This window comes from Phacochoerus africanus, chromosome 1 (genome assembly GCF_016906955.1).
Source record: "Phacochoerus africanus isolate WHEZ1 chromosome 1, ROS_Pafr_v1, whole genome shotgun sequence".
Classification (NCBI taxonomy): domain Eukaryota; kingdom Metazoa; phylum Chordata; class Mammalia; order Artiodactyla; family Suidae; genus Phacochoerus; species Phacochoerus africanus.
The window spans coordinates 118297772-118318678 of NC_062544.1; the positions used below are offsets into that span (position 1 = coordinate 118297772).

The 20907-nt window shown below is 36.2% G+C and overlaps 1 protein-coding gene across 1 annotated transcript in view; it reads right to left on the reverse strand.

The window, feature by feature from the left end:
* Positions 1–20907, reverse strand: part of LOC125125729 (ERC protein 2) — a 422494-nt gene that overhangs the window by 125317 nt on the left and 276270 nt on the right. Inside the window, exon 4 of the mRNA XM_047777153.1 lies at positions 11874–12029. Coding sequence (XP_047633109.1) covers positions 11874–12029 — 156 coding nt within the window. The remainder of the gene's footprint in view (positions 1–11873; positions 12030–20907) is intronic.

Genomic DNA, 20907 nt, shown 5'->3' on the forward strand with positions numbered 1-20907 from the left:
ATTCACATTACTGTCATCATACACTTTAGCTCCTTTCTGCTTTGTCCCTCATCATTATTTTTTCACAGTCTTTGTTCGCTTATATTTACCTCCACATTTGTCACTATCTTTGTTCATTATCCGTTCTTGAATCTCAGGTATTCATTTAAGAATCCTTTTTGCCTGAAATGCATTAGTTAAAATTTTCCTTTAGTGGAGTTCTGTTAATGGTAAATTTTTGTCTAAAAAATCTCAACTTTATTCTTTTTTATGAATATTATTGCTGACTATTAAAAATAACATCCTATGGAGTTCCCATTGTGGCTCAGTGGTTAATGAATCCGACTAGGAACCATGAGGTTGCAGGTTCGATCCCTGGCCTTGCTCAGTGGGTTAAGGATCCGGTGTTGCCGTGAGCTCTGGTGTAGGTCGCAGATGCTGCTCGGATCCTGCGCTGCTGTGGCCCTGGCATAGGCCAGCAGCTACAGCTCTGATTCGACCCCTAGCCTGGGAACCTCCATATACCATGGGTGCAGCTATAGAAAAGGCAACAGGACAAAAAAATAAAATAAAAGTAATATTTGAAGTGAGGTTAAGAGATATTTTCTCTCAGTACATTGAGCATATCATTCTACCTTCTGCCTAACAGAAGCTATTAAGAAGTCAAACTCTCACTCCAAATTCATTCTTTTAAAGATAATGGAAATTTTTTCCACTTAGTTGCCTTTTTAAACAGCATTACTGAAATATAATTTACATGTCATACAATTTACTTACTTAAAGCATACAGGTGATGATTTTTAACATATTAAAAAAATTGTGCAACCATCATCATGATCAAATTTTAGAACATTTTCATCATCTCAATATGAAAGTTTATAACCATTAGGAGTCATTCTCCATTTGTTACCCTCCACTCCCAGTCCTAGGCAGTCTCTATGGATTGACCTTTTCCAGAAATTTCATGTAAATGACTCTTACAACATGTGTACTTTGTGACTGGCTTCTGTGACATAACACAATGACTCAAGCTTCATCCATGTTGTAGCATATATCACTACTTCACTGCTTTTATGGCTGAATAATGTTTCACTGTATGAAGGTGCCAGATTGTTTCTATCCATTTACCAGCTGATGGACACTTAGGCTGTTTCCCTGTTTGGGCTATGATGAATAATGCTGCTAACACATTCATGTGCCAGTCTGTGGGGACATATGTTTTTATTTCTCTTCAGGATAAACATAGGTAGACAACTGCTAAGCCACATGTTAACTATATGTTTAGCATTTTGAAAAACTTCTAAACTGTTTTCCAAAGTGCCTACACCATTTTATACCCTCACTAGCAACGTATGACAGTTCAAATTTCTTCATGCGCTCACCAACACTTGTTATTATCTGTCTTTTTACTTATAGCCATTCCAGTTAGTATGAAGTGGTATCTCATCATGTTTTTTTTATATGTATATAATGATTTTTATTTTTACCATTATAACTGTTTACAGTGTTCTGTCAATTTTCTACTATACAGCATGGTGACCCAGTCACACATACTTGTATATATTCTTTTTTTCTCACATTATCATGTTTCATCATAAGTGACCAGACTTTCCACAGAAAAGAAAATCATCATGGTTTTGATTTCACTAATAGCTAAGATGCTAATAAGCATCTTTTCTTATACTTACTAGCCATTCATATGTTATCTTTTGGACAAATATACTGCTTTTTAAGACTTTCTTTGCTTCTGAGATTCTATGGCTTTATTTTATGGAATTAGATAGATTTCCTTTTTTTTATCCTACTTGGGTGTATATTGAGCTTCTAGAATTTATGGATTGGTACCTGTAATCAGTTTTGGAAAATTCTCAGCTTTCCTCTCTTCAAATATGGCTTCTGAATAGTGACTGGCCCTAATCCGTCTCTGTTACTGTCAAGAATTCTGATTATACCTGTGCTATATTTTCTTCTTCTATCATTTATACATCTTATCTTGTCTTTCAGGTATTCTCTTTTTATACTTTATTTAATTTATTCTTTTGTTTTCTAGTTTATTAAACTTCTCTTCCACAATGACCACTCTGCAATCAAACTTTTTTTTTTTTTTTGACTTTTCTAGGGCTGCACCCATGGCATATGGAGGTTCCCAGGCTAGGGGTCGAATTGGAGCTGTAGCCACCACCCTATGCCAGAGCCACAGCAACGCGAGATCCGAGCCACATCTGCAATCTACACCACAGTGCACGGCAACGCCGGATCCTTAACCCACTGAGCAAGGCCAGGGATCAAACCCGCAACCCCATCGTTCCTAGTCGGATTCATTAACCACTGAGCCACAACGGGAACTCCTATTTATCAAACTTTTAAATTTCCATTCTTTAATTTTCCTATTTCTGAACATTTTATTTGGTTCTTTTAAAATTTTCTTAGTATTTTTAGTCTCTTGGTCTTTATACATATTTTCAGGTCCATCTTTTATTTATACGTATTAAACATACTTATTTCACAGTGTTTGTCTTAAAACTCCAGTTACTGAAGTCCTTGACTTCTGGTTCTGATGTTTATTCTTTCTACTAGATTTCTCTTATGGTGGCTTGCTTTCTTGCAGCTTTTGTAATTTTTTAAAAATGTTTAGTATTTGCTCATGTGTTTTGGAACTTTATCCAGAGAAAAACATTGAGGTCTAAGTTGAACATGTGGTCCTTCGGAGCATCTGTCTCTGCCAATACCTGGGATACTACTAACCAAGGGCCCCTTTAAACATCCTATACTTAAAAGTTTTTGGATCACCTCACACTGGACATGTGTGTAAGAATCAGCTGAGTTATGGCTTCTCAAAGCTGGTTTTTTCCATCTTTTTCTTGGCTCAAAGTTTATTAATTAATTAATTAATTTCCCTGGCACCCCTTAGTCTAGGTGGGATGAAAGTAGAGTGAGGAGGTCATTTTACTTTACCCTTGCACTAAGCGTGTAACGGTCTAGGATCCCAGCTTCATGTGGTAGTGGTAGTGGTATTCCTATTCACCTTCTCACCTTGAGCAGGTTCAGGTTTCTGTCTCTTTCCTTCAGTGTTTCTGTGACTGTGAAAACTAAAGTTCAAGTTCATTTGTCTAGCAAATGCCAACAAGAAAATATAATTAGGGGAGTTCCCGTTGTGGCGCAGTGGTTAACGAATCCGACTAGGAACCATGAGGTTGCAGGTTCGATCCCTGCCCTTGCTCAGTGGGTTAACGATCCGGCGTTGCCGTGCACTGTGGTGTAGGTTGCAGATGCAGCTCGGATCTCACGTTACTGTGGCTCTGGTATAGGCTGGTGGCTACAGCTCCAATTCGACCCCTAGCCTGGGAACCTCCATATGCCGTGGGAGCGGCCCAAGAAATAGCAAAGACAAAAAAAAAAAAAAAGAAAATATAATTAGTACTCTGCTTATTACTCCAGCTCCCTTGTTTTGGTTTATTGGGCCCTTGAGATTCTAACTTAAAAGTTCTAAGTATGTTTTAAACTGTATTTTAACTATATTTGATTCAGAATTGTGGGGGTTTTTGTTGTTGTTGTTTACAGCAATTAAAACTGGCATAAACAGGAACCAATCTACCGACAATAACTGCTGAGCATGAGAAGAGTAGGAGGCTTAAAAAGTAGTGAGATTCTCATCTTCAGAAGTGTTCAGGTTACACCATTTACTAAAAAAGTTGATATGGAATCTCATTTTCAGGGAGAAGTCATTCTAGACCAGGGGACAAATAAGTTTAATCTTGGTTGCCAAATCTAAAAGTTCGGTAGTGCCTGGCCGAAAGGTAGTCTTGAAAAGGATTCTTAGTATGCTAAAGGTTCACTGAAAAAGAACTGATAGATTATCCACATGCTTTGGGTATGTATGACCAGGTGGTGGCACTGCTCAAGTCTGTACAATCCATGAAACCCTTTATTTCTTTCTAATTTAACCAATCATGAGTCTATGGTTTTTAGCTAGAACAAAATTAAGTTTTCTCCCTCTACCCTTCTTCTCTCTTTCTCTCTCTCATACAACAAGAACGGAGTATAAATAAAATGAGAAAATATCAGGATTAGGATTATGAAACATTATAAAATAAATTAAATCAGTTGTGATCAGCATGATCAGTCCCCTTTTCAAGAGGTACTGTCCCAAATCATATGCAGTTGTAGTTGACAGCACAGTATATAGTTGATTCCACAGATAAAACTGAGTCACTTGAAAATAAAGCTAAAAAGATTTTAACTCTACATGTCTAAGTAAAGATGATGTTTACGGTAAAAAAAAAAATTGATTTTTGATAACTTCTACAAATATTGGAGTAGAAATCTCATGTGGGAGTGGGGTATTGAGAGAGGAATTTGAATGAAATTAACTTGATCAATGGAATAGTATTTAATAAGAAGGAAGACATGGCAGGTTCTACATACACCTACGTCATTCAATAAAAATAGATTCATAATGATAAAACTATTTCAGGCTATAAATATTAAATAGGCAGTTGCTTTAAATAGCTTTCAGACTATCACTGCCATGAGGAAAACTTTAAATAAATATTTTATGCAGACAAAAACAGAAAAAGGCTTTTCTGAGGGGAATATACTTACAAGGTAAAAAATCATATTCTTCCATAAAAATATGCCTTTGGCTTCTTTTATAGCCATAAGCTCAATAAAAATGTAAAGTGATGCAATCAAACATATATGAGAACTGAGGCCGCGGATGGCCTGGCTCTGTGATATCAAGAAGAAAAGCCAATCGGAATTACATCACATGCATTATATGAGGTCCATGTGGACATCAGACACACTTCATCTTGTCTGAAAGTTCTTCCACCACTTACGTCTGTGACACAACTAACACCCTGAAAAAACTACACTGCCAAGGAAAACAGCTTCTTTTTCACTGCAGATCTGACCCTCAGGTCTAGAAGGTGATATGCTTATTATCATGCAGTTTGAGTTACAACGTTTGTAATCTTTCAGAGGTTAATAAGAAAATGTATTACAAATTCAGAATAAAGGGGGAATCTAAGACAGCAGAGTGGTGTCTTTGGCAAACTCTGAAAACAGAGGGAATGGAAACAGAAGTACTGGGATCAGTAGATGAAAAACGTGTTAGACTAGGAACAAAGCCTTGTATAGAAAATGGGATGCCATCATTCTTTCCCTACTAGAAAAACAATTATTTATATGGTACATTCCAATCCTAAAGCCTATAACAATGCTCCTGAAGTAACTCATGCTTTCCACTACGTCTTAAGATTCTGCTCTCACAGTCTAATTCCTCAAAGCCTTTGGTGTTGGGGTAAAACTGGACTTTCAAACAGGGGAGAGGTGCACAGCTCAGCCTGGGAGGTCTCCCAGAGCTCAGTCCTCAGGGGCAACATGCATATTCCAAAGGGCTTGCAAGATGCATATTTTCACCCTGGCTCACTGTCTGGTATCCCTGCCTTTGCGCAAGTTGAGACTCTAAACTCTGCTTTTACATTTTTGCAGTTCACCTTCCACTATTCCAAAAATGTTATGTCATGGTTTTTCTATGATGTCATATTTATAAAAGCAATTTTAGGTCTTCACTGCTACTTAATTTAATCACAAAGCTTTCAAGAAGCCTTACCAGTCCCAGCCATCTGCTCAGCATCAAAATGGAGGCACATGTCATTTCACATGGCTATTTAAAATACTTTCTTTCCTTCTAACCTATATTCTCTATTCATTTTAATAATTAATGCAAGCACCCTCCCTTTTCATATCACAACGTTTCTATATAAAATTTTCTTTTTTTTTTTTTTTAGGGAGCACCAGCGGCATACACAGGTTCCTAGGCTAAGGGTTGAATCAGAGCTATAGCCACCAGCATACTGCTACAGCCATAGCAACAGGGAATCTAAGCCACGTCATCAACCTACACCACAGCTCACAGCAGCACCAGATCCTTGCCCACTGAGCAAGGCCAGGGATTGAACCTGCGACCTCATGCATGCTAGTCAGATTTGTTTCCGCTGAGCCACAACGGGAACTCCCTCTATGTCAAATTCTCATTGAAACATTTAAAGTTATCTATTTTAATATACTTCTAATTCTTAAAATGATGTTCTATATAAGAACTATTATTAGCTGCATTTATTTACCTATTTGGATTAAATAGTTGCATACTGACTTTGAGATTGATTAAAATCATACTCTGTTATTAAAGAGGAATCAAATGCTGAGTAAATTTTATCACCAATGGGCCATAAAAACAATATTCAACTGAAATTTGAAAAACATAAACAAAAACCAAGCAGGAGGCATAACTCTCCCATATTTCAAAAAATATTACAAAGCCACAGTCATCAAAACAGCATGGTACTGGTATCAAAACAGACAGACTGACCAATGGAACAGAATAGAGAACCCGGAAGTAAACCCTGACACCTATGGTCAATTAATCTTTGACAAGGGAGGCAAGAACATAAAATGGGAAAAAAAAGTCTATTCAGCAAGCATCGCTGGGAAACCTGTACAAAGCATGCAAAGCAATGAAACTAGAACACACCCTCACACCGTGCACAAAAATAAACTCAAAATGGCTGAAAGACTTAAATATACGACAGGACACCATCAAACTCCTAGAAGAGAACATAGGCAAAACACTCTCTGACATCAACATCATGAATATTTTCTCAGGTCAGTCTCCCAAAGCAATAGAAATTAGAGCAAAAATAAACCAATGGGACCTCATCAAACTGAAAAGCTTTTGCACAGCAAAGGAAACCCAAAAGAAAACAAAAAGACAACTTTCAGAATGGGAGAAAAGAGTTTCAAATGATGCAACTGACAAGGGTTTAATCTCTAGACTATACAAGCAACTTATACAACTCAACAGCAAAAAAGCCAATCAACCAATGGAAAAATGGGCAAAAGACCTGAATAGACTGTCCTCCAAGGAAGATATACAGATGGCCAGCAAACACATGAAAAAATGTTCAACATCGCTGATTATGAAAGAAATCCACATTAAAACTACCATGAGATACCACCTCACACCAGTCAGAATGGCCGTCATTAATAAATCCACAAATAACAAATGCTGGAGGGGGTGTGGAGAAAAGGGAACCCTCCTGCACTGTTGGTGGGAATGTAAACTGGTACAGCCACTATGGAGAACAGTTTGGAGATACCTTAGAAATCTATACATAGAACTTCCATATGACCCCGCAATCCCACTCTTGGGCATCTATCCGGACAAAACTCTACTTAGAAGAGACACATACACCCGTATGTTCATTGCAGCAATATTCACAATAGCCAGGACATGGAAACAACTCAAATGTCCATCGACAGAGGATTGGATTCGGAAGAAGTGGTATATATACACAATGGAATACTACTCAGCCATAAAAAAGAATGACATAATGACATGTGCAGCAACATGGATGGAGCTAGAGAATCTCATCCTGAGTGAAATGAGCCAGAAAGACAAAGACAAATACCATATGATATCACTTATAACTGGAATCTAATATCCAGCACAAATGAAAATCTCCACAGAAAAGAAAATCATGGACTTGGAAAATAGACTTGTGGCTGCCTGATGGGAGAGGGAGGGAGTGGAAGGGATCGGGAGCTTGGGATTATCAGACACAACTTAGAATAGATTTACAAGGAGATCCTGCTGAGCAGCATTGAGAAGTATGTCTAGATACTCATATTGCAACAGAACAAAGGGTGGGGGGAAAAGATGTATACATGTAAGGATAACTTGATCCCCTTGCTGTACAGTGGGAAAAAAAAATTTAAAAAAAAGAAAGAAAAATATAAGCAAATGAAAACATGGCTATTTTAGGATCTATTTTTTCATAATTAGGTTAAATTTTTAAATCTTTTTTAATTAAAAAAAATAGTAAGTTTCCAAGTAATCATGATAGAAGATACTTTAGACCTCTATTAAGGAAATATTCAGATTAAAAAGCACTTCCAAGCCTGGCATCTTTGTAAACAGTGATCATTCCGAAGATACCTCTCCAAAAGACTGGTAAAAGAAAAGTTCTCTGAGGAAATTTTAAAAGCTTTCTATAAATTCACAACAAACAGCAAGAAGAAGTAACAATATTTAGCTGCAATTTTGGGTTTGGTTTCCAAAGAGTTCCACTCCCCTCCTCTTGCAGCATTTTATAAGAATTTCTGAAAAGTTTTTCTGCAACGACTCTTTGAGTCTTTATAAACCACCAAAACAGTTTTTAAAGTCAACTGTCCCTGCCTCAAACCCAGCATTTTCTGCTAGTAGATTCAAAGTCACCTTATGTTTTCCATTTCTATAACTACTTCCTTAAACTCAGTGAGTTAACAATCACATTTCCATTTCCCAAGTTTCGGAGCCTGTAGATTTTTCCAATTTAAATTAAAAATGTCTTTTATTTTTTGAAAACCTGTCATTTCATACAGACTTGAGTTCTTCCTATTTCCCTATCTGTGCAGAGTTGGGGGTTTAATGATATTTTACTTATCCTTCTAGGTTCGCTCAGACATTGATCTGAGTTTGCATTCTTCACCAGACCTGTCACTGCAGTTTTCCCAATCTGATTATTTAGACAAAAAAAAAAAAAATGCTAACTCTAAAGTTAAACAGCTTGCATTACTCCAGCCCTAAGTGAACTTTCCTTCCATCATATCTTCAGGTTAGTGTTTTGAATGCATTTCTTATTTTCCCAACTAAGTGGTCAGTACTGGGAAATGGGAAATACTTGGAACATGCACTTTTAGTGCCCCTCTGTAGCTAGCTCAGTATAGTGTGCTAAAAAGGATGTTTAGTAAGTCTTTGGAGACCACAGAGCTCAAAAGCCACCAATGAAAGTTTTATTGATACAACTCTGCATAAATAAAAGGGTTCGAGAGACTCAAATTGTGATACTAAACAATTTTCTTGTCGATGTGTACAACCATTACAAAAATTAGCTCCTTGTGTATCTGTGATGATACTGACAAGCAATGTATTCATATAAACTTTGTAGAAGAGTTATCCTATAGCCACAATGGACTATGAACTATGGTAGTGATCCAATTTTAGAGGATATTAACCCATGCCTCTAAAATTTAACAAGTTCTATGATAAATAATTCACTCAACTAGAATCAGTTCACACAGCCTAAGGGATCCCAAAAAGCACAAAACAAAAGCACTAAGGACTAAACGCATACTGATAACTATGTCTTAATAGAACTGCTTGACCATACCTAGGCTTAAATAAGGAATCACAACCCTCTCAATGTAGAAAAGAAAAATAAATAAGTAAAGTAATGATATGAGGTATAATGAATAAATGTTATAGTCCAAACCAATAAAAACATTCTTTCAATGGAGAAAATATTAAAAACTAACACTTACCAGTACTTCTTACCTAATTTTTACCAGTCTATAGGGGATATTTGCATGATATTATAAGAATTCATTTTTATTTGTACTTCTTACCTAATTTTTACCAGTCTATAGGGGATATTTGCATGATATTATAAGAATTCATTTTTATTTGTACTTCTTAGAAATTTATTTTTTCCTTGTTAGGAAAAATATAATAGTTATTATTAGCATTACATTTGATTATACATCAATAATAATTGATATAATAACTAGCTACTTTTTTGAGCCAGGTACTTTAACTACATTATTACATTTAACCCTATGAGGCACCCTCTAAGGTTTGCAGTGTTGCCCCCATTTTACAGAAGAGGAAAGTGTGCCAGAGTGACTTAAGTCACTCCCCAAGGCCATGCAGCTAGCAAAGGCAGGCTAGAGATTTATCAGAGTCTACTTTAAGTCTTCAGCCTAGTCTCTTTTCATCTTTCTCAATTTCTCTCTGTAAACATCCTTCTGACCTGACCACTTTGGGAACCTCTGGAAGTACCTATTAAAAGTTAAAACTATCCTAAGAATTGATGGTGTCTCAGAAGACTGTGGGCTAATAAAGGTCATGACTTGCTTGCTGAAGACATATATTTTATTCACCTGGACACAATCTATGGTGAGGGGCAACGTTTACAAACTTCATGGCATTTTCAGTTGTATAAGTGGCTCAAACTATCTCCCACTGTTGAATGACAGAACAGGGTGGTGAGAAAACGTTTCAGCCAAAACAATAATTTCTCCCAAACTTCATGCATTCACTCATATCTGTGCATTTGTCATTGTCTGCAGGCCACCATACTACTATGCTTGCTGCACCTTATCTCAACTCTCTAAGAGGGAAGGATTGCAAAAAAGAAACCAGAAGGGAGGACTGAGTGGAGAAACCCATTCTGCATTTTGTGGCCAAAAGAGAGGGGTTACATTCAAATATATTGGACCTTCTCCTTTTCTTATTTTCACTTCTGATCCAAACTTTTCAGCATAATTTCAACATCAACTTACAGATGGAAGTTGGCAGAATTAAACATAGTTTGGTTTTTTTCCCCTAGAGAAACACATATACATACACAAACATACATGGTGAAGTAGAACACTAGATATTATTATTTCCCCTCTATAATTTTGCAAATTCTCTGCAATGAGTATGCATGTATTTCACAACTGATAAAAATCATAACCATCATTTTAAATATTTTTTTCACTCTACTCCCACTGCTTTCTCACAGAAGTCTGAATCACTCTTAACTCTCCTACATTTTATAAGGCAACAACTAGGAATAAAACCTAGAACAAGAACAAGAGTGTTTAAGAGCAAGTGGTAGGAGGAAAAAAATGTTTTAATTGGTATGGTTATTGTTTGCAAAAAGAAAAATAGTTTAAATAGAGAAACAAATTAATGCATTTCAAAGTGTCAAAAGGCCTACTGAGCTATTCATAAATTTAATAATTATGCATATGTAAAAATAATAGATTTTCAGGTAACTTATCTATTTGCAACCCAAAGTCTTTAAAACTGGCAATACTGAAATAAAACAATGGAACAGGTTACTATAATAACATTTCATAAATATTCCACAGCAGCATACAACAATAATAACAACAGCATTCTCAGTCAAGGGACTAAGTGCTTTAAATGTGTAATCTGGAATTGTCCAAGCAACTCAACAATGAAGGTATTTTTCTTTTTCTTACCATATTTTATGGATGAAGAAACTGAGACTTAGAGAGGTTGAGTAATTTCAACAAATGGCAGCACTAGGACTCAAAATCAGTTCTGTTTTAAATACTATATTAAAAGCAAAATATCTTCATACCATTCAGAGCAGTTAAATTGGATTCTAGGATCAATATCTTTTAAGAAAATCACCTTATAGAGATGGACCAAAAATTTGGCAATTTTAAAAACAGCAAACTTATGAAAACTTGGGAAATTTGGAAAAGAGAAGACCATTAAAAATAAATGTTGGGGAGTTCCCGTCGTGGCGCAGTGGTTAACGAATCCGACTGGGAACCATGAGGTTGCGGGTTTGATCCTTGCCCTTGCTCAGTGGGTTAACGATCCGGCGTTGCCGTGAGCTGTGGTATAGGTCGCAGACGCGGCTTGGATCCCGCGTTGCTGTGGCTGTGGCGTAGGCTGGTGGCTACAGCTCCAATTCGACCTCTAGCCTGGGAATCTCCATATGCCGCGGGAGCGGCCCAAGAAATGGCAAAAAGACAAAAATAAAATAAAATAAAATAAATAAATAAATGTTAATTCCCAAGACAGAAGAACACCAAAGGAACTCATTAGAAGACCCTGAACTCTTAGTAAGTAGAAAGTCTACCAAAGGTTTTCTCCGAAGTCTTTCTGGAATCTATGCTTCTGAACTAAAAATCCTCTTCATTCTTTCATCGTCCATATATTTCATATATCACATAAAGCAGATTATGTGGATATTTGAGGAAAGTATATATGTAAACCACAACTTTCTAGTCACACTAAGAGTATAAAAGTTTATAACTTTGGACCATACCTTGGTCTTCATGAACTTGGAGTGACTTTTGTAAACCTCTATTTGTTTTATCTCTTCTTCACGGTCCTCAGTGTTTAGCACACCATTGGCTTTTAACATCTGGATCTCATCCTCAAGATCCCTTATGTTTCGCTCCAATGAAGCAATTTTTGTGTCCTGTTGGTAAAAAAAAAAAAAAGAAAAGAAAAGAAAAAGAGAATGAAAGATACAAATTTTTTTTCAATATTATCAAAACAGAATTTTAGAAAGCAATTTTGGTAGTAATACATTAACTATGTTGTAGACAGAGGCCTGAATTTAGAAAAAAAAAATTTTCACTTCTGAAGATAACTTGAGATTATTTTTAAACTCTCAATTAAAAGCATATGTCAATACTATAGAGAAAGTTACCTACATGTGTTTGTGTCTTATCTGGGAATCAAATTACCAAAGCAACAGTGATATAAGTAATCTAGAGTCCTAAAAAAAAACAAAAACACCACGTAAGTGGACAAATTTGTAATTCTAGATATAGTTGAACAGTGTATACTTTTAGGGGTCGACTTGTAAAGACAAAAATGGTTTGTTCGTGTGTGTATTCTATGACAGGTTTTGTAAGACATGCTTAGAATTTGACTGTGAAAGAGAAGGAAATTAAAGTCTACTAACGGGGAAAAGGATTCTCATCTAAAAAACAGGCATAAGTAAAATTAAATAACTGAGTCATGACTTAGTATGAATGATACACCAAATATTGAAAATTTATAGCAACTGGAAATAATATATCACATCATGATTTATTTGGTAAGCAGTCAGCTCCCTGCATGACAAAAAACATTACCACCTTGAAGGGCATTTCTAACCTATTAATTCACAGAGTTAAAAAACTAGAAATACTACACTCAATTGTGGGGTTAATTGAGGAAAAAATATAGTGATTTTTTTCTTAAAAAGGGAAATGAGATTCTGCACATAAGTATGATAAGTATGAATAAGTATGACATAAGTATGATAAGAAGTGATGAATTAAAAAGCAGGTAAGGAGTTCCCGTTGTGGCACAGTGGAAAGGAATTCTACTAGGAACCATAAGGTTACGGGTTCGATCCCTGGCCCTGCTCAGTGGGTTAAGGATCCAGCGTTGCCATGAGCTGTGGTGTAGGTCACAGATGCTGCTCGGATCTTGTGTTGCTGTGGCTGTGGCGTAGGCCAGCAGCAACAGCTCCAATTGGACCCCTAGCCTGGGAACCCCCATATGCCGCAGGTGTGGCCCTAAAAAGACAAAAACAACAACAACAACAAAAAAAAGCAGAGAAGAGAAGGATCATAGAGGAAAAAAATCATTTCCTCCATCTCAGGTTTAGACTCAAATCAGTCCTTGGAAGAAAACCATTGAAAGTTTGACTTCAAGTTTTCTGTCACCATCTACCTGACATTTTATTGTTCAGATTCAAGGAGCTTATATTACATTCGTAACTGAAAGCTGATGAAAAACAAGCCAAGTGATTTTTTTTTTTTTTGCCAATTCATTTTTTAGAATCTAAAAAAAAAAAAAAAAGATTTCCAAAATAAAGATAATAAATGGGTTAATCTATTTACAACAACTCATAGAAAAAAACTTTTCAACATTTATGCCTGTCCTGATTTTGTGGCTATTTTCTATTTTACTTTCCTATATTACATGCCCAATGGCATGTTTCATGTGGCAATATGATAACCATTATTATCATTAACATTGCCATCATTGTTAAAAGGAAAAAACAGAAGAGCAGAAACAGCTACTTACTGAGCTCTACTGTGTGCCCATATCTGGGTCCTCTAAGTGCTGGAGACACTTTAATTAATTCTCAGAAAAACCTCAAGAATATAAAAGAAAAAGATTCTGAAATTTGCAAGATTATTATGGAATGTTACATTCAGTAGTATTCCATTTTGCTTTAAGAATAATATTTATTTTTTCAGTTATAACAGTAATACACTTTAAATTCACAGAAAATGGAGAAAATCCCCTCTAATTCTACTACTCAGGGATAATGTTTTTATGTACAGCCTGCCAGCTTTTTTTCCTATTTTAGATGCATTATCTGGGAAATCTTGTTTACTGGTGGTTTGAGCACAGAGAATGTTGTGGATGGAATGTCTACTGCCTCCAAAATTTATATATTGAAACCGTAGCTCCTAATGTGATGATATTTGGGGATGAAGCCATTGGGAGGTAATCAGGTTTAGATGGGGTCATGAGGATGGAGACCTCATGATGAGATTAGGGACCTCATAAGACGCAATACCAAAGGGCTTGTTTTCTTTCTCTGCCATGTGAGAACACAGCAAGAAGGTGGCTGTGTGCAAGCCAGAAAGAGAGTTCTCATAGGAATCCAACCATGTTGCCACACCTACCTCAGACTTTCAGCCTCCAGAACTATGAGAAAACCAATTTCTGTTTTTTAAGTCACAAGCCTGTGATAGCAGCCCACATTGATGAATGCAGGGAGTCATCCTTAGTAACTCAATTTGAGTTCTAAGCTATGAGAACTCTACAGATAAAAAGAATAGCAATAATGAAAAAGGCTATGGAGAAAGAACTTCTAAAAGTTCCAAAGCACCTTCATAAATAAAAGAGTGTCATTTTAAATCAACATATTTTCTTACTATAATATTAATACATGCTGATTACAGAAAACTTGAAAAGCAACATAATTATGATTTCCACCCAAACCCATCACCCAAATATACCCAGTGTTAACAATTTTATTTATCCACATGAAAGTCTAGTACTACATTATTCTTTTAAAACATAGAAGAGGAGTTCCCATCGTGGCTCAGTGGTTAACGAATCCGACTAGGAACCATGAGGTTCTGGGTTCGATCCCTGGCCTTGCTCAGTGGGTTAAGGATCTGGCGTTGCCATGAGCTGTGGTATAGGTCGCAGATGCAGCTTGGATCCCGAGTTGCTGTGGCTCTGGTGTAGGCTGGCGGCTACAGCTCGGATTCGACCCTTAGCCTGGGAACCTCCATATGCCAAGGGTGTGGCCCTAGAAAAGACAAAAAGACGATAAATAAAACATAGAAGAAGATCTCAATTAAAACTAATCATTATAATATAGATTTCCTCTCTTTTGTTAAGATACAATCTTTCAATATTTACAAATATCTAAGTACAATCTTCTCAAGAGTTTAACTATAAGTTAAGTGTGAAAGGAAAGGCCAACATTCCAGCTTTCTGGTATAAAATCTCCTAAAATCTCAGATTCAAATCTAAAGTTTATACTTATGTATATATGTGTATTTATACTTGTGTATATATAATTTATAGTCCCATACTTTACACCTTAACTTCTTGATGACATCTGTCAAAATTTAAGGTCTCAATCATGTAGCCAAGGGGAGAAAAAACCCTCAGCTTTCTTCTCAGTCAATTCCTAAGGCCTTAGTTACCAAGGACCACAATGGCCAATTTCTAAATAGGTTAGAAGGAGTTTTTCACTTGACTTTAAAAAATTACATGCTGCTAAAGAAAGGTCAGAATCGTGTTAGATAGAAAAATAGAAACACAGAAAATCCTCTTGACCCATATACATCTGAGTTACAATTTCACCAAATGGTGAAACACAGTTTAAAAATAGTACTTTTTAATTTTAACAATTCTCTTAAATTAACCAGTCTTTGTTTTTCAACAATTTCTTTTTCCTTACCAATTTGTTTTTTCCTTTAACCAAAGACGTCCCAAAATACCAAAAAAAAGGGAAGCAAAAAGAAGATGAAAAAAAAGAGAAATATTATAGACATCACTTTAATAAGGGTCTATTTTTTTCCATCCTTATTTATACTTCTGTTCATACAATAAGAAATCAATTCTAAGAACTCATTCCTAAAATCATAAACATAGAGAAAAGGAGATGGGAGAATATCACAAGATAGAAGAAGAACAGATAGAAAATGTACAAATTTACTAGATGATTTATTGATTCTGCCCAAGAAGATATTCAAAATGCTAAGCCAGAGAAAGACATGAGGAAATATAATCATAAAAATAAAGGCAAAGAAAATGACTCCCATGGTCACAGCTTCTCCACTGCCTCAGCTTTAGGAATTCAGGGAGAATACGTTTTATCTTTTTATTTTTTTTAAGTTCTAAAACTAAAATATATGACTAAAAACTTGTATTTCAAGAGAACTATGGAAGGAAACTACCTCACAAGGCCTGATGTGGCTCGTAAATAAGCCATAATAAATTATGGGAGTTCCTGCTGTGGTATAGTGGGTTTAAGAACCTGACTGCAGCAGCTCAGGTTGCTGTGGAGACACAATTCAATCACCAGCCTAGTGCAGCGGATTAAAGGATCCGGTGGCATTGCCACAGCTGCAGTGTAGGTCAGAGCTGTGGCTCAGGTTCAATCCCTAGCCCAGGAATTTTAGGAATTTTAGGGCTGTTTAAAAAAAAAAATACTAAATGCACATGCTCAAAAACTCAAGCACAGGTTTAGAACAGAGAGAAAAAAACTTGAGGGAAGATGTGTGTAACATCCCCCAAAGTGGAGTTTTAGAAGGTAGAGAGCAACATTTCACTCCCAACCCCCAAAGAATTTTCATCAAAGCATCTTTACATGTTATTTATAACATGTTTTAAAATAATTTATGTAGTGATTTTCAAATATTCATCCAGACTGTGTTTTACAAATAAGCAAGCTCTCAAAACGGAAAATTGTAGGCCTTCCTTAGAGATAGAGAAAGTGAAACAGAACACATAACAGCTCTTCCCCAAATCCACAGAACACAAATGCTCTGTGAAAAGGAGTTTGCAGGGTCAGCTAAATTTGAGAAATAATTTTGGAGGGTTCTCAATGCATATTAGCTTGAATGGCTCCAGGAACCCATACAGCAAAGTATTCAATTTACCTTGACTTTTTTTTTTTTCCTAGTATTATTTCACTAGAAGTTACTTCTTAAAAAATAAAAATTAAAAAAAAATATATATAGGACTTTAATGATCATGTTAAGCTCAGGGTTATTACTAAAGTGAAGAGTCAAAACAATGCTTTAGATTCTTCAAGAGAAAATTTGCCATGATTATCCCCAATTAAATATAACTGCGAGCATAAATATCCAGATCACCTTGTCAGCTTCTGTCTCTCAAAAGTCGTTTACTGAGAGCCTGCTCTGAGCCCAGATCAGTGAAAGAATATAATTCCCATGCTCCTAGAACTTACTACTCCATGTCTCAGGTGACACTTTTTAAATAGTCTTGAGCTAGGAAAAGCATGAAATTGTTTTGCTTTTATATTATAGTTTAGTTAAGGATTGTAAGAATGTTGGGGGAAAGTTTGGGGGGGGGGGGCAACTGAAATGGGTTTACTTCATTACCCATGAATTAGAAAAAAAAAAACCTGAACTGAATGTCTCTTTAAGTCATTCCTTTCTATACATTCATAAAATGATACTCATAATAATACTTTAATTTATACATAAGTTATAGATCATAACTCCTACTTAAAGAGTCATGCCCAAGACTATTTTACACCTATCATCCAAAAGATACAAAATAGGTATCTGATGGGAAACCAATAAATAAATCACTGGAATTGAACCCCTAGCAGCCATCTACCCAATTGGCCTACCCTGATGATTCTTAAATCAGCCATGAGTGTGAGGACTTCAGCAATGAGGATGAATGTCAGGTGGGAAGACTAAGTTTATCTCTATCTTTTTTTAAAAAATAATCTTTGTATTTTTCTGGGACATGTCTCCCACAGTTGATAGTAAAATTAGATAGAGGAGGTCTCTCATTCTTTCATCATATACAGAGAGAACATCTACTAAGTATCCGTCAACTTGCCAGGTGTGTGAGATACCAGGTAGATCTCAAGAAGATTCATGGGCATCCTTCTCTAACATGGAATACATCCATGTTACACAACATGTGGTCCACTTACCAGAAGCATGGACATCACCTGAGAGCTTTTTAGAAATGGAGAATCTCATGCCACAACTTAGAACTATCGAATCTATATCTGTATTTTCATAAGGTCCTCAGGCGACTTCGGTGATCTAAATGACTTCAAGTGTCCAGCATATGCCAGGGACAAGACGGTTCAGTGCAAAAGAAACCAGGACAACTTTACTGGCCAAATATATTTAGACAAACACAAAGCTACCCTCAAGAGCTATCCAACTTTATGTAAGTATACAACAACCCTGGGGGTAACTTTCTGGAGCAACTTTGACAGCAAGGATGTATTTATTATCCATTTTGTGTTTGTCAAACATTATGTTCCCCTTAAACAGCAAGAAACAGATTTCAGTTCCTCTCTAGGAACTGTGAACACTGAAAATGGTGAGTGGGTGGAACATCAAAAAAGCAGTATCATTTAGTCACAAGAAGTAATAATTATGTTATTGCTGAGTGTCACAATGTGCTTTCCTTTCAAATACAGGAAGAATTACTGGTTTCATTTTAATATCAAGCCAAGAAGGAAAATATAAGCAGTTTTTACAGAGCATGGAACTAACTGTGATCATATATTGGTCTATGAACATTAATCAACAAACTTAAGGTCAACTGGTTTAAAGAAAAGACGTGATCTAATGTTTAGGAGCCAAGACAGCCCTACATAATTACATTACACTTTATTTAGAATAAAATTCTAGACTATTATTACTGGATACCACAGAGGCTCTTGAAGGATTAACTTTTAAAAATCATCTAGTTATAGTTGCAAACATAACTGAGCAGCCCTTGGTCTAGTTATCTGAGTAATGCCCTGCCTTTGGAAGGATTTACTGTGTGGGATTTACCATGGTTATATGAGCCCAAGTTAAGCACTCCAGTAAGAAACCAACTTGGACTTGTTGGGAGGCCTGTTAAAAGGCAACGAAGGCATGCTAGAATAAAAAAAAAAAGATCAAAAACTCTTCTTCTTAAGCCTTATCAAACTATAAAAAAATGATAACCTAGATTAAAAGATGACAGGGGACATACCGTACTGTTTTTTCATGGTGGTGGTGTTTTTGTTTGCCTCTTTGTTCAAATGGTATCTAATTCTTTACAACAAAATGTCCAAGCACAGAGTCAGGTTGGGCTAGTTCAAATTAAAAGTAATTAGGGTGTTTTGATGTGTTTTCATGGTCTAATTTGCCTCCTTCTGACCATTCTTTATGAAGCACATGCCCCATGAATGCATCCGTCCCCTTGTCCTATCTCTGTGCACATTACTAGTGATCCACAGGGAGAAGATATGTCTCTAGTGATTCTTGCTGGACACTATGTGACCTCTGGGATTTCGATCTCCATGTATGAATTTGTTGTTATGGTTAACAGACTCAAGTCTAACAAAAAGAGCTAAAGATAAAATAATTCATTTGACCCTTAGAGAGTCACAAACCTGAATGCAAATCTTGCTTTAGGCTTTTATGTTTTGGGGCAAGACAGCAAGCCTCTCTGAAATAAGACCATACTCAAGAGCTTGTTATGAAAATTGCAAGTGATCTATAATGCATGAAAAGTATCTATCACTGGAACTCCCCCAGGAGAGTAAAGGGTTGCCATTATTATCATAAGCCAACAACACTATATTAAGACCCTACCCATCCCTCACTCCTGTGAGGTAGAAGAGAGTATCTTCTATTTTTAGTCCACCGTGTTTGCCTTTGTTAGTGTTTTCCTAACTTTGCTAATTCTAAGATTGTTATGAGAATTAAATGAGTGACAACATGTACAACTTCCAGAATAAGACCTAACACAGAGCTCTATAAAGATTGACTTCCTTCCTGTATCTGTTTCTTTTTGGTCTATCTTCTCAGCTTCTTTTCCTTTTGGAAACTAAATTTCCCCAACTCCCTATGGTCTTAGTGGGATTTTCATTTCTGACCCTCCATGGCAAGCACTATAGATTCTCCAAACATTGACTGATCTGGGGATGAACTCACTATGCCATCAAGGCCAATCAGAGTTCTTTAAGGAGACCAACACAAATCCAACATCCTCCCCTTTTCTGCAATTATGAATGATAAGAAAAATATTGGCTTGTGGCTCTTTGTGGCCTTCTTTGAGGCCTTCTTTGATACCATGAATTAAGAATCTGCCTAAATGACTGAGCCCTTATAAACATCATTCGAACAGCTAGATACAGCTACATCTAAATCAATCACTCTCCAGAATACCAAAATATAATAGCGGGGTTTCAGTTACTTGTAACCAGAAAAGTATAATATATAAGAAGCAGTGTGAAAGGTAACAACAAAATACAGTTATATATAATATTTTATAAGAACACAGAGATGTCAGAAATGGGTAAGACAAACATAGAAGAGTCAAGAAACCTCCAAAAAGCACAGGACCATAATATGGGGTATGGAGATAGGTAAGAATAAGATTATCATATAGAAAATTAAATGTTAGTCAGAAGTAATGCACAGAAAGTCAAGAGCACTCAACTTGATGTCTAGCACATAATAAGAGAATAATCACTGACTATATATCAAGGAAGAGTAAGATGGGACTGACTACAAAGTATAGATCTCTTTGAGTTACAGTGGAGAAGAGAATGAAGAGAAGGTGAGGCTGAATGATAAGCAGTCTGCAGAATCAAGCTAGGAGTCTGTACATGAGTCTGACAGGAGTCTGTACTTGAGTCTGACTGGGAGTCACTTAAAAGCTGGTAAAAAAAAAATGAGGCAGTAAGACAGCTTTGAGGAAGTTAATAATAAAAAGAGAAGCTTAGTGGAAGTTGAAACAGTAGAGATGATGAGCTATCAGCCTAGTGGTAAAATAATTCTCAGATATAGTTGAGAATCAAGTTTAGAAAAAACAGTAGAGGAATCACCAAAATAAAGATTGGTAAAAAACTGATGGAAGTCATGAAAAAGTTGCAGAAAACAAGAAAGTGAAGTTTTAAGAAATAAAGGGAGTCAAAGAAAGGTTTAAAGAGACTGAATACCAAGGGGAAAAACAGAGGATTATCACTGGTGACATGATGGCAGTTTCACTGCAGATGTGTTATCTTAATTGGAAACTGAAGCCCAGTGTTTTAAATCCCGCAGAATCAGAGGTGGTTGCTGGGT